The 14,759-nt window shown below is 43.9% G+C and overlaps 1 protein-coding gene across 10 annotated transcripts in view; it reads left to right on the plus strand.

Moving 5' to 3' along the window:
• LOC147748173 (E3 ubiquitin-protein ligase TRIM38-like) overlaps window positions 1-14,759 on the plus strand; it is a 229,320-nt gene that overhangs the window by 74,680 nt on the left and 139,881 nt on the right. For all 10 annotated transcript variants that reach the window (XM_086959081.1, XM_086959083.1, XM_086959084.1 and 7 more), the window contains exon 4: window positions 8,408-8,428. In XM_086959081.1, coding sequence (XP_086815207.1) covers window positions 8,408-8,428 — 21 coding nt within the window. The remainder of the gene's footprint in view (window positions 1-8,407; window positions 8,429-14,759) is intronic.

Raw genomic sequence — 14,759 nt, forward strand, 5'->3', positions numbered from 1 at the left:
CACATCGCTAACTCCGCCAAAAGCGCTTTCCTCAATCTGAAACTTCTTTACAAAATAAAACCATTCCTTCCCCCCAAGGACCTTCAAAAGGCCACTCAAGCACTGGTGCTCTCCAGAATTGACTATGGTATCGCAGCCCTGACCGGCTCAGCCAAATCACACCTAAGACCCTTGAAAACCACCATCAATGCCGCTGCCAGAATGGTCACAGGAACCAAGAAATTCGAACACATTTCCCCCGCGCTCAAAGACCTGAAATGGCTCCCTATTGAACAACGAGCCAACTTTCGAACAGCATGCCTTACACACAAAGCCCTCCACACAGGCAAACCGGAATACTTGGCTGCCAAACTCAAAAGGGCTGGCAAGTCCAGGACCCTCAGAAGTTCCAACTCACTTCTCCTCATTCCATTGAAACCACGGAAACACAAAACTTTAAGCAAATGCTTTGCAGGCAATGCTCCCAGGATTTGGAACGCAATCCCCCCTCACATCAGAATGACCGCCCACTTCCCAAAATTCAAGACTTTACTCAAAGCCCTCTTCCTGGAAGCCACCTGAGCTGTAACCACCATCTTGTGTAATCACTATGATCTGTATGTATTTTGTTATTTGATAGCCCCTTGAGTGTTCCAGATATCAATCTTCCATCGCTGATAAGGCATACTCTTTTGCATGATGTGAAGCGCTCTGATACCTTCGGGTCCAGCTAGCGCTATACAAAACTTTTAATAAATAAATAAATAAATAAGTATGGGTATCTCTATTTTTTTTGAAAATTTTAGTTTCTATTTTTGAATATGTGTTTCAAGGGTTACATTACACTGAAAGGAGGTCTGTCACTCTGTCACAAGGATGGTGTCATCAGTGATGTCATGAGTGATGTAATATGTGACGTCATCAGCAGGGCATTGCAGGCACGCAAGTTATAGTGAGTCCAACTAACTATAACGTGGGAATTTCAATGGTTTTATGTCAGTAAAATTTCCAGCTAACTATAACTGGTGTCAAACCTATGTTTTTTTCAGTGAATTTCATAGGTTTTTTAAATGCTAATTCCTAACTATAACTGGTGTGAAACCTATGGTTTTTTCAGTGAATTTCATAGGTTTTTTAAATGCTAATTCCTAACTATAAAAGGCCTGAAAGCCCACCAGGAATCTACAGTATGCGCCAGGGAACTGCATTGCAGAGAGGTGTAATGAGGCCACACCCTTTTTTACACCTCTCTGCAATGCAGCCCCCGTGCATGTTTGAAGAGGGGGAACTAATTCCCCTTGCATACTAGGGGTCCCTGGGGGCCAACTAGCCCACCTGGAACCTCCAGTATGCACCAGGGGGCTGCATTGCACAGAGGTGTAATGAGGCTATGCCCCTTGTTACACCTCTCTGCAACGCAGCCCCCTGCCGCGTTTGCAGAGGGGGGACTAATTCCCCTTGCATACTGGGGGTCCCTGGGTCATATCTGCCCAAACACCGATATTCCGAACAATTGAAAATGACTTTTCTTGAGAAACATTTGGATTTGGATTATCATGTCCTATACTTTGGAATTTTTGAAAGGCTGACTTTGAGGATGCTATAAATTACTCAAGTCTGCCCGAATTGTGTGGGTAAAATTGATACCTAGTCACTTTGAATAAGAATGTACTTACGTCTCGTCTAACATTTGGAAGAAATATCTAGTTATATGACAACAGGATACCGACATAACTTGAAGGAAATAAGAACGCCCTGAAGAAGTTCTGTTGTACAGAACAAAACGTTTCGGCTGGCTGTGGTACATAAACTTAAGGAAAATAAAAGCATTTGAATATACACCAAGATTCAGCGCTTCAATAAGGACTCTAAGTGATATGATTTGATTGGACTTATTGTGCAAGTGGTGCTGTGCCAAACTTTGGAATATTCTCCACTACACTCTCTCCACTTCACACTATCTCCACTTCACGCTCTCTCCTACTCTCCTACTCACTCTCTCCTACTCACTCTCTCCTACTCACTCTCTCCTACTCACTCTCTCCTACTCACTCTCTCCTACTCTGCTACTCACTCTCTCCTACTCTGCTACTCACTCTCTCCTACTCTGCTACTCACTTTCTCCTACTCTGCTACTCACTCTCTCCTACTCTGCTACTCACTCTCTCCTACTCTGCTACTCACTCTCCTCTCCACTCTCCTCTCCACTCCACTCCTCTCCTCTGCTACTCACTCTCCTCTGCTACTAACTCTCCTCTCCACTCTCCTCTCCTCTCCACTCTCCTCTCCTCTCCTCTCCACTCTCCTCTGCTACTCACTCTCCTCTCCACTCTCCTCTGCTACTCACTCTCCTCTCCACTCTCCTCTCCACTCTCCTCTGCTACTCACTCTCCTCTCCACTCTCCTCTCCACTCTCCTCTCCACTCCCCTCTGCTACTCACTCTCCTCTGCTACTCACTCTCCTCTCCACTCTCCTCTGCTACTCACTCTCCTCTCCACTCTCCTCTGCTACTCACTCTCCTCTCCACTGCTACTCACTCTCCTCTCCACTCTCCTCTGCTACTCACTCTTCTCTCCACTCTCCTCTGCTACTCACTCTTCTCTCCACTCTCCTCTGCTACTCACTCTCCTCTCCACTCTCCTCTGCTACTCCCTCTCTTCTCCACTCTCCTCTGCTACTCACTCTCCTCTCCACTCTCCTCTGCTACTCACTCTCCTCCCCTCCTCTCCCCTCCCCACTCTCCGCTACTCACTCTCCGCTACTCACTCTCCGCTACTCACTCTCCGCTACTCACTCTCTGCTACTCACTCTCTGCTACTCACTCTCTGCTACTCACTCTCTGCTACTCACTCTCCGCTACTCACTCTCTGCTACTCACTCTCTATTACTCTACCTCTCTCTACTTCTCTCTCTACTAGTCTCTACACCTCTACACGCACACATATACGCATATATATGCATATATATGCATATGCATTTATATATATGTATATATACACATATATAAACATATATAATCTGTATATCTATATAAATACAGATATAAATGCTTGCATACATATATGCATACAGATGCATGTTATTTACATGAAAGTTTAAAAAACACTAATAAAAGCAAAGCTAAAAAGCCACTTCATTACAAACAGAATGGCTTTAACTTAAACGAGGGCGAGATCTATTGCATTTTCAATGCTTGTTTACTTTGGTTCCATCAAGAAGGCATTCAGATGTGTCACACATTTGCCATAAATTCTGAATGTTAGCACTCTAGTTGCTTATTAGATCACTGTAGTAAAGCTACTGCTCACCAGGAAAGTCTGCTGCTGGTATTCAAAGTGCATGTTTCAGTCTGCATGTCAGAATTTCTTTAATGAAATAGAAGAGGATTTGAGCAGTCACTCAAAATGATCCCTAATTTTTTTTGTGAAGCACTAATCAAACTTTGTATGGCAAAATGAACCCCCTCATTTTGTTCCTTTTTAAATTAAATGTTTTCAGACTTACCACTTCATTCCAATCAAGATGGCTTCTGGTGTGCCATACTTTTGTCATAAGTAAGACTGTTAGCGCTCTAGTTGTTCTTTAGAACACTCTGGGACATTCTGTCATTGGGCTATATTTGGGCTACATCTGGGTGATATTTGGGCTACATTTGGGCTCTTGTGTCTCTGGTGGCCATCTTGGGAGACTGTATGTCAGAATTTTTTAATGAAATAGAAGAGGATTTGAGAAGTCACTCAAAATGTGCCCTCATTTTTCTTTCTGCAGCACTAATCATACTTTCTATGGCAAAATATACCCCCTCATTTTGTTCCTTTTTAAATTAAATGTTTTAAGAGTTACCACTTTATTCCCATCACGATGGCTTCAGGTGTGCTATACCTTTGTAATAAGTAGGACTGTTAGCGCTCTAGTTGTTCTTTAGAACACTCTAGGAGGCTGCAGTAGAACACAAAGGAATCAACTGACAGTCTATGTCCTTGTTGGATGTACATGTTTTACTGAGAATGTCAGACTTCATTCTCACATGACTGAGAAAGATAATGTGAATTTACAGAAAATATGCTTTCAGTTTAGCTTATAGATCCCCTTCCAAACCACTGTGGGAAAATCATGAGATATTAGTTTTCTTTCAAACATGATTCATGATATCACAGCAGAAGACTTTTTCACATGGTAAAATCACCTTTGAACACACCACAATTCCTAAAATGAGTATGGTACCATCAACAAATGATTTATAATGAACTAAAGTCCTAAAACCCTCTAACTACAATGCTTTTTAATGAGGTGCTATCATGTATATTGGTCCCAAGATGGCTGCCAACACTTCTTGGATGAAGTGCTGACAGCCAATCAGATCAGATGTGTGGTTAGGCTCCTCCCAGATATATATATATTTTTTAACCTAAATTACTCAAACTCCACTGGAGCACATATCTTGAGACATAGCAAAGGCACATCGGGCTACCAGTCCCTACAATTTTGCCAAGTTTTGTGGAAATCCATTCAGCCGTTCGGGCTAAAAGTGAGTCCAACCACCCTATGGAAATTAACATGGGGAAAACATGTTTTGGGACCCCCCTTTTATCTCGGCCCCCGCTTGACGAATCCCCCCAAACTTTCAGGGAAGGAGCGGAGTGTAGTGAGGCAAATTTAAGGAAAATGACAGGCAGATTCCTCAACCGGCGCCAAAGTTATTCCCAATAGAATGTTGCGGATTTCCTATAGAAAACAATCCTAACTAGAACTACCTACTGGCGACCGCCAGTAGGATATATATATATATATATATATATATATATATATATATATATATATATTTTGAATCATTCATATCGTGTATATATACATTAAGCATACCAATTTTGTCTACCTATCTTACTTCAACTGCATGAAAAAGGGAAACAATTTTTTTAAAAGAAAAAAATGTCACCATAAGTGCCATCTTGTTTTAAAAAATGTCTTTGCATTGATATCAAAACATAAAATGTAAATTATCCCCCATCACTGGAGGGGTAACATATACCAATAATTGCAGCTAAATAAAGCGCTATAACTCAACTACCCGGATCATAAGGGGGGGGGACAATTTATAACTCAATACCTCCCTTGCTTATTTTTAACATGGGACCCACTTTCCTTTCATACACTCCACTGAAACCCAATCAATCAATAGACTTGCATCCACACTCACCATATTCTCAATGATCTCATGAAAACCGATGCTCTTATTATGTTCCCTACTCATGCATAACTTTCCTCAAGTGTGGCCAATTGGCCTGAAAAGGACAGATAAACAACAAAACACACACTTTGTATAACGACTAAATTACTCCTAATTAAAACAGAACATCCTCTGCATGTTAGAAGGATCATCCATTACCTGTAATTTTAGGGGAGGACTTGCACTATTTTCGCATCCTGTACTTAAACCCCCATCTCAGGTGGTATAAAACTCCTTGTGTTCAAACTTTCTTGTTTGCTAAATACAGGGAAAAAACACACAAGGAAAGAATTACCCTTGTTGTATCTGATTAGCTAACCCAGATTCCAGCTTACTGCACATCCTAATTCATATAATGCGGCCACCTACCTCTTCTTGAGGAATTATGAATTTCAAATATTTATTAAAATAGAGGAGGGGCGATGATAAAATGAAGTGGTGGTTCTACAGTGGGAGTCCTCTATTGGTCCTTTTATGCCACCCATCCACCTCTTAGAGGTCAGACCTCAACAAACCACTGAAACAACAAGAAAAATACCAGACCTCCATTTGTAAGTAAGTACGTTTCTACCCAAAAGATCATAGGGCGCTATAATTAACATACCATGTTACCCAAACCTTTGCGGTGCTTCAATTCTCCCCCTACTAAGGTTCTAATTCGAAATACTGGCAACTCCAATTGATACCAGAGAACCTCGTAAGCGGGCTGTATCCCGGACGTGCACTTTTAACTAGGGTGCTTCATGTATATTTATATTGTGCCTAAGGGCACATGTACCGCGTATTCCCATTCATATTGACAGAGAAACTACTCTGTTCTCCAGGGGTCTAATATTCTGGTGTGCCTAACCATCCCATTCTAGGCAAGCAAAGCGGAGCTCGACTGATCGCATAGAACCAGTCCCGCTCTACGTGCGGTGCATGGATTTAAAAAACTGCGCCTGCTCCCAAACGATTGTAAAATGGCTCTTCCCATTCACTCCCAAAAACTTTCTGGGAGGCGGGAGACACCCCTCGAGTCTAACTGACATGACAGTGTCCACGTCCCACACTACACTAAGGAGGGCACTCGCTACCAGGGGTCCTACCTGCTTTCACTCCGTACTTTCGTCCCGGCGTTCAAATCTAGAGGAAACAGACAATACGCCCGCCCATCTAATTTAAAGGGCCAGCAATTAACTCTATCGCGGAACACCCGATCTGCGTTCGGCGATTCTGCACATGTCTGGCGGCCATAATAGAGTGGTAAACGAACACCCGGACCAAACTCATGTTTATAACATACAAAACAACTGGATTTAGCCAGTTAACAATAGTAGACAGCCCAGGGACATCCGGTCTGTACATATTCGTGGGATGTTACACCTTAAAGGGCTGGGGCTCCAAAATCCCAGTTACCAATAGGTCCCTACTGTACCCAAAAAAACGGTTCTTCGTTTACAGCAGGGACGCCCCAGTCTTTGTGGCCATTGTAGTCATGTACACTCAGTACACTCTAACTCTCTACTGTATATGTGTTTCCATAGCATGGAAACCATGTTAGCCTTTGAGAAAGTGTAATTGTGCATGTTGAAAGGTATATGGTGCATCAGTTCCAAATTACTAAAGTTTGGGGTGGAAGTATTAGTCCATGTTAAAGAAGGTAAAGGCCGAGCTTTCTTGATGTGGGTTGCAGAGGTCTGTTGGAAAGTGGTTTGAGGCTGAAAGCTAAAGCCTGTTCCAAAAATGTCTATGTGACAGGCCAAAGCTGCTGTTGGCAATAGATTACCCACCATGGGATATCCTGGCACGTGCCTATGTTAAACATCTACAGATTACAAAAGTCCTCGCTACATAGAATTTGTCTATACCGCTGTATTGAAACTATTCATTTCCAGCCTGTAGATGGGATAGTTGTGAAGACTCTTGTAATATCCAAGATTTTCAATGTAGTGACCCCCAAGAGCTAAATGGAACATGACCTAGATACTGCATGGAGATCTGGTTCTGGCGAAGCAGCTTTTGTTGGCTGAGCAAAGGTTGGGTGAGACCATGTAGCAGCCCCAGATTACAGAGAGGTTGTTTGAGTTGAGCATTTATGATCAGTAGCCTATATAGAGCTGTTTTATTGCTTCTAACCAGATCGTATGGTGGCGGTGCTGCAAGATGGCTGTGTCTGGGGAGTTCTTGTGACAAGTTCTTGTAGCAAAATATAGTACTTTGTCCGATGACGCTGAATAATGTAGGGGGAGCTAGACAAGTAAAATGGTTACATTTGTTGTGGTTGCTCAGGAGAGCAGTGTCTTGCATGTGAGGAATTTGAGCATATTCTATAAATAATAATTACTAATACCTGTTGTAGATAAACGTATCCGTATTCATTGAAGTGTTCCGTAGGCTTCTGTCTGAGAATGCTGCGTTCATGGTGCCTGTGATTGGGTGAGGCAGGGCGATGGATAGTAGAGGGAAAGTTGAGGGAAGGGAAGCAGGTGCCAATTTGGCAATACAGTTTATTTCCATTTTTGATGATTTTGACATCAGTGAACGAACTGCCATTTAGTGATGACTGTCCATAAGACATACAAGGATTTGACAAAGGTAAGTGCAGTGGTATTTGGGACCAAGCCTTGTTAAAATATAACTTACTGTTGTGTACCTAACGTAATTTTGTGAATTTTGCATTACAGTTGATACACAAAAATCCCCAAATTACACTAAGGTGTGTTATTGCGTGGCTGTTTGTGGCAAAATTTTAGCCAAGAACAGCATTAACAACTAGAGTGTAAACAGTAGTTTGCGGCACTTGTGTTTTTTTTTTTTTTTTTTTTTTTTCACGAATCATTCCTTGCTTCAAAAATTGAGTGGACACATTTCCAGCATTGAGCTAATTGGCGATTTGCATTTCTTGCAATTGAGTGTAATTTCACATAATTTGCCAAACATGTCATGTAATTAAGCAAAAGAAGATCATAGGTTGTTGCTCTTAATTTCACTCACTAGGCTGGTATATTTTGGATAGTTGTCTTTTTAAGCCTGAATTAATCTTATTGGTTGCTGGTACACTTTCTTGCACAAATGCCATTGTTTTGTTAACATCCGGTCCAATCATTAAAGAAAGGAATACCAGTACTTGGGGAAATGCTCTGGAAAGTCTTGGCTTTTAAAACACACAAGCATCCGCTAATGTGAATGGATCCTGACCCATCTTTTATCTTTCACAGATACCGACGTCAGTAATGAAGGTAAGACTGCAGAAACCACGCACTCAATCACCTTTTGTTCTGGTTTGATTTCTTCATTTCACTACTAATAGCAACCTGTATTGTGTGAATTAAAACCTTTTATCTTTGGAAACGCCAGTGTTGCTGTTAACTTGTGTTGTGACGTTTGAGTAAATACTAAATACAATGAACATAATCATCAACATGGCTGTCGTTGCAGACGGCCGCTCTGGGTACCACTCTCTGTGACTGCATATAAACCTGGACCTTTTTAAAGCGTGTTAAGAGGCACTATGCAATTCATTGCGAAATAAGCATCTAGATCGCCTGTTTAAATAAATAAATATATATATATATATATATATATATATATATATATATATATATATATATATATATATATATATATATATATATATATATATATATTCTTCTTACTTTGGAATTCAGCTTAGGTGGTGGATGCAGATGACGAAGGTTTGCAAAGCCAGTAAGAGCACATCATAAAGCATCCATAAAGCCAAGAAATCCACATTGCCACCTGAATAAATCTAGCAACAATCCAAACCAGGGAACTGTTCAAACATTTCAAAGTATCTGAATCACCTAGGACACCCGTCAGACCTTCTATTCTTATCTTTCTTCTCTTCTTCACAATATAACTCGTGAGCAAGTAAGCTATACTGAATGCAACAAGTATTGATGTTGCGTTCTGCCCCTCTACCGCAATGCAAGACTGCATTCTAATGCTGGATTGAAAGGAATTAACACCCCAGTCCTTAGTGACTTAAAATGCAAAAATCACACCTCTTTTAAAGAAATCTACTGTCAGGCAACTGGATCCAGCCAAGTACAGGCCCATTACACACCTGTTCAAAACTATCTAAAATATGAAGGGGTAGCACCACGCTAGCTATTCTACAACATGGCAGTCAGTCAGGATTCAGACGAAGGGGTGGGTATAAGACCACCTGCGATCATTAGAGAACATCTCCTTGTCTCTCTCAGTACGGGATGGGGGGTTGTAACAGGCTCACTAATCGTATTCCCCTTGATTTACCTGTATTCCATGATACAGTGGATCACAAACCTAATCGGAGAGATTGAATAAATGCGCTAAGATAATCAGTGGCGTCTCTAGAAGTATGTTTTTTAGGGGTGGCATGCAAGAAGCCATCGATACAACTGAGCAGTCACCACTGTGTAGTTGTTGTTAGGTCAAAGTTTCCATAGGAAAACTAGTTTTGTTTTGCTAATAAGTTTTGCATTTTTGCACGCAACTTAAAAAAATATATACATATACATCCACTTCCCCTCCTTTCTGGAAAGTTTTTTTTTACTTGTGAAGTTTATTTGCATTGTTAATAAAAACCATTTCATACACTTAAAAAAAGTTTCTGATGTATTAATTTAAAATACAAAAGAGAAAAACCTAAAGCTTTTCCTTGATAAGGTAGCGATCAGTTAAACATTTCTGCCCTTTGAACAGCTGTGAAAGAACCATTTCTTATACACTCATGTGTGGTTGTGAAGGAAAAGCATAAAGACCTGTTCTTTACAGTAAAATCAGCAAATTAAAAATCTCCAGGATTTGAGTTCATTCTGTGTTGAAATGTAAGTGCCCTCCGGATCTGATTGTGCCTTTGGCACGTTCCGTGCGGTTTACAGAGGCCAGTTTAGTCTGTGAAAGAACCTCTTCTTGCGTGTTGTCGAGTACAATTAATTAGTGCAAATATGGACACCTTGAATCGGGTTGTAAAGTGCAAGTGATTTGTGCAAAGCAACATTCTTAAAAGTAGCCTGTCCCTTGCTCCTTCAATGGATCAATTATTTCGAAGAAGCTTGTTTTGGCATTTTTAACTGTTGTCCCCTTGAAGTGGTATGTAAAGCGCAGGTAACTTGTGTTCCTGAGAGAAGCCTGATTTAGCTCATTCACAGGTAAAGTGCAAGTGACTTAAGCAAACCAACGTTCTTAAAAGTAGCCTGTCCTTGAACCATCGTTGGCCCGATTCTTTCGATTAAACCATGTTAGGTATTTTTTACTTGTGTCCTGTTGGGCGTAAAGTGCAGGTGACTTGTGCTGTTGAATACTCCTGAGAGTAGCCTGACCTTGCTCGTTCACAGGTTCTGTTCTTGTAGAAGCGGTTTTAGGAATTGGAGACCATTGTAGGCTAGGGGGATTGAGGAACCGCTTAGTCAAGTGATTACTATTTGCCTGACAAAAGCGAATTTGCAGGTTTTTGAATATTGGTTTTAGCAGTTTTATCCTTTGTGGCTCTGGCACCAAGTATAGACCGAAAATATGTAGTAACGTCTCTTGCTTCTATCTGTACAGCTAACAATTTTTGTTTTGCGACTTGTTTTTGCTTGCAAGATGGAATGAGAACTTTAATGTCTATGATCCTGAATCAATGTAGCATAATCTGCTGCTTTAAGGCCTGGGAAAAATGGGCTGAAGATACTCCTGGCATTTCAAATGTGTGTATGAGTTGATCCCTGTCCAGGCATGCCGTCTTCTTGGAAAGTAATTTGTGGCTGTTAGATGGGACAGGAAGTGTGTTGAGGCATTGATTACTCAGTTAAAGGGAGATTTTCCTATACTTGAGGCCCCAGCGTCTTGCATGCCTAGTTCCTCAATGGCCTGGCTTAAGTATTCTCCCCATGATCCTTTTTTAGGTCTTGGCTAAACGCGCGGAAGCGCGTCTCCGCCGAGATCTTTTGTTAGCGACTGTGCTTCCCAGGAGACCGTTTCGGCCACGTGCATCCTTCGAGCCGATTTGTAACTGGAACGCGCGCTGTGGCCCGGCGCTGTCTCCTGGGAAGCTCAAGCACCACACACGCATGCGCATACACACACACAAGCGCCCATGCACGCACACACATACATACATACAGAGACACCCCCCCTGACACATACACACACACGCGCACACACACAAGTGCACCGAGGCCCTCCTTCCCTCCCCCGCCGTCACTGTCGCACACATACATACACACACGAGCATACACGCGCACACACACACACAAGTGCACCGAGGCCCCCCCTCCCCCTCCCCCTCCCCCGCCGTCACCGTCGAATACACACACGAGCATACACGCACACACACACACACACAAGTGCACCAAGCCCCCCCAGCCTTTTGAAACTTACCTGGGCAATGTCGGGGACTCTTCTCTCAGCACGCGGCGCCCAACCTCCTGCTGGTGCGGCCCCGGGGCTCCACACCGCTCACAGGAGTCCCGGGCCGCGAGACGCATCGACTCCGCCTGCCTCCTCTTCCGGTCTGGACGTGGCCCCGCCCCCGTCACAGGCGACCGTGCCTGACTTCCGGGGCGGCCGCGGCGGGATTCCACCCGACCATGCTACCCACTGCTTGTTTGGTGCTTGTTTTTTTATTATCACTGTCCGCCAACACCGCAGGGTGTGATCTGCTGCTCACGTGAAACCAACAACTGCCCGTATTCTCAAGGACACGCTGGAAAGCTTCTCAGCGCTTTGAAGCATGGCCCCCACCGCTCAGAGGCCCGGAGAAAGTGGACAACTCACACTGCTGGGGAAGTGAATGCACATTTTTAATCCCAACTACATCTTTGTTTACTTTGCCGCGCGTGCTTGTTGTTGCTCTGCTGTGAACTTGTTGGTGCTCAGCTATCAGACCTGCTCTCGTTCTGCTTAGCGTACTCCCACCAGAAGGATGTCTCTGTCAAGCCGTTATCGTCCTTCAATGGTACCTCAGTCATCCTATTGCGCCCCTGGCCCCGTTCTGGTTTCCGTGGGCTGGTTTCCGTGGGCTCGGTCTATCTCTAGGTTTCCTGCTAACTACTGTTTACCTCGTAAAAACTGGTTGTGTGAATATAGGGACACTTGAGAGCTTTCTGGCGGTTGCTGCCACTCTGGAGCCGCAGGGGCTGGAGGCTGCAGGGTCTTTGATCTCATATTGGCTCCGTTCTGCTTTCAGTGGTCTTGATCTATCTCTAGGTTTCCTGCTGACTCCTGTTTATCGTGTAAAAACCGGAAATCACATTTTAAATTGCACAGTAAAAACATTGGCCCACATTACACACTTGTGCATGAATATAGGGACACTTGAGCGCTTTGTGGGGGTTGCTGCCACTCTGGAGCCGGAGGGGCTGTGGGCCGCAGGTTCTCGGCGCTCTAGTAGAATACTGGCGCTGGAGGAGAAAAGGTGACCAGGGGTATTGCTGGGGGATGAGCCGTCTTCAGCTGTCCATTGCTCTGGTGGCACACGCTGCTATGGTGCCAGAAGGGCTGGGGAGAAGAGGCAACCAGGGGTACTGCTGGGGGATGAGCCGTCTTCAGCTGTCCATAGCTCTGGCGGCTCACACTGCTGTGGTGCTGGAAGGGTTGGAGAGGCAGCAGGTTCCCAAAGCTCTACAGTACCAGATGTGTTGGTACCGGGGCTGCGGATGTGCGCTGCCCTGCAGAGAGGACCCTCTGTGTTTGGTTAAGGGCGTCTTTTCACTCACTGAGTCCCACTGTTTTCCACCCTCACACAAATCCTGAACTTCTGCGCCAACAACTACCTGGGCCGCAGCAGCCACCCTGCGGTGGTGGAGAGCAGCCGGCGGGTGCTGCATAGCTGGGGTGCCAGCCTCAGTTCTTTGCGATTCATCTGCGATACCCAGGTACAGGGGTCCACGCCCACTCCCCTCCGTCTCCCATGCCTCCTCTTTTCATTCCTCCTCTGCTTCTTACTTTCACGCCCTCATTCATGCTTCTCTCATTCCTTTCCCCTCTTCCCTCATTCTCCCTTGGCATGCTTTTATCCAGCGCTCTCGACCCCGGCCCACCTCACCCCTCTTTCTTACTCTTCCTACTTCCATCCTACTCCTCCACCTGCCTCTCCATCACCTGTCTTGCACCTTTCTCTGCCACACGTACATCTAACTCCCTTTCTTCACTTACGTAATTTCTTCCTACCCTTTTATATACTTTCCTATTCTCTTATCTTTCGCTCTTGTCTTTCACTTTTCTCACCCTTTTCTCACCCTTTTTATCCTTTCTTTCATCGTCTCTCACATTCCTTCCTCCATCGTACTTCTCACTCACTCGTCCTCCTTGCCCCCCTCTTTTCTCTCACTCACTCCCCCTTCTCTCACTCACCATTCTCTGTTCACGCCTGCCTGCAGTATATTCATGTGTGGTGTTGTTTGCTTTAGATATGCAGAGGGCTCTGCTGTGCGCATCATCTCTCCGCACTTCCCTTCAGTGTGTATTTTACCTACGGAACCGCACTTCCCAAAATGTACAGTTCTCCCTTTGGAGGGCTTGCGCACCCAGGCCCAGTACTGGGAATCGTACTGTACACTTGAAATCGCTCATGCTTATACGGCTAAAACTTTTCCTGCTTATTTGAGTAGGGTGGAATCATTCATCTAAACATATCAGTGATTTTATTGTTCTTATTGACATTGTAATTTAAACATGTATGATTAGTAGATTATTTATATTACTAGGAAAGTCTAGCCTGCTCCCAGGGGGTGTTCCAAGGGGCGTAGGGCATCAAACAAGAGAGGGAAATGGCCCCTAGCATTTCCCGGCTGGTTGTACAGAAGCCAGTTTGGTTGGAGCGGGGCCCTTACACTACACGACCTTCCAGAACTAATACACCAATTTTAATGTCCCTCAAGGAAGTGACTTTGTGGGTTTGTGTGTGTGTGTGTAGGTGGGTCTGTGTGAGGGTGGCTCTGTGTGTAGGTGGGTCTGTGTGAGGGTGACTGTGTGTGTGTAGGTGGGTCTGTGTGAGGGTGGCTGTGTGTGTGTGTGTGTAGGTGGGTCTGTGTGAGGGTGGCTGTGTGTGTGTGTAGGTGGCTCTGTGTGGGTGGCTCTGTGTGTGTGAGAGTGGCTCTGTGTGGGTTGCTCTGTATATGTGTGTGTGGGTGCAAATGCGGTAGGTCTCGCATTTGCGAGAGATTAAGCTATTGGCATTGTAAATGACAATGCCATTTATTTATGTTTTAAAAACATAAATAAAAATGTCATGAGCAATGCCAATAGCTCTAACTTTAACAATGCCGAGACCATTGCATTGTAAATGCTTGTTAATACTGTGCTGTTCCTTAATTTCAAGCTTACAAAGATTGTTGATGGAGCCCCTATCGTAAGCGCACAGTTTGACAAAAGCACTCTTGGTTTGAAGTATTTTTTTTTTCTTTTTCTAAAACCAAACTCTAGACGTACCTGGGCTGGTGAAGCTGTTTTTGGAATGAAAAACACAGTTTTGTATACTTTCGTCTGGATCGTATTGAGTGTAACTATTTCAGGTTCTTGCATGATTTCTGTGCTGAAGGCGCCCGCTGGAATTAGCTGTGCGAACATTCCAGTAAGTAG

Source organism: Lissotriton vulgaris, chromosome 1_1 (genome assembly GCF_964263255.1).
Source record: "Lissotriton vulgaris chromosome 1_1, aLisVul1.2, whole genome shotgun sequence".
NCBI lineage: Eukaryota > Metazoa > Chordata > Amphibia > Caudata > Salamandridae > Lissotriton > Lissotriton vulgaris.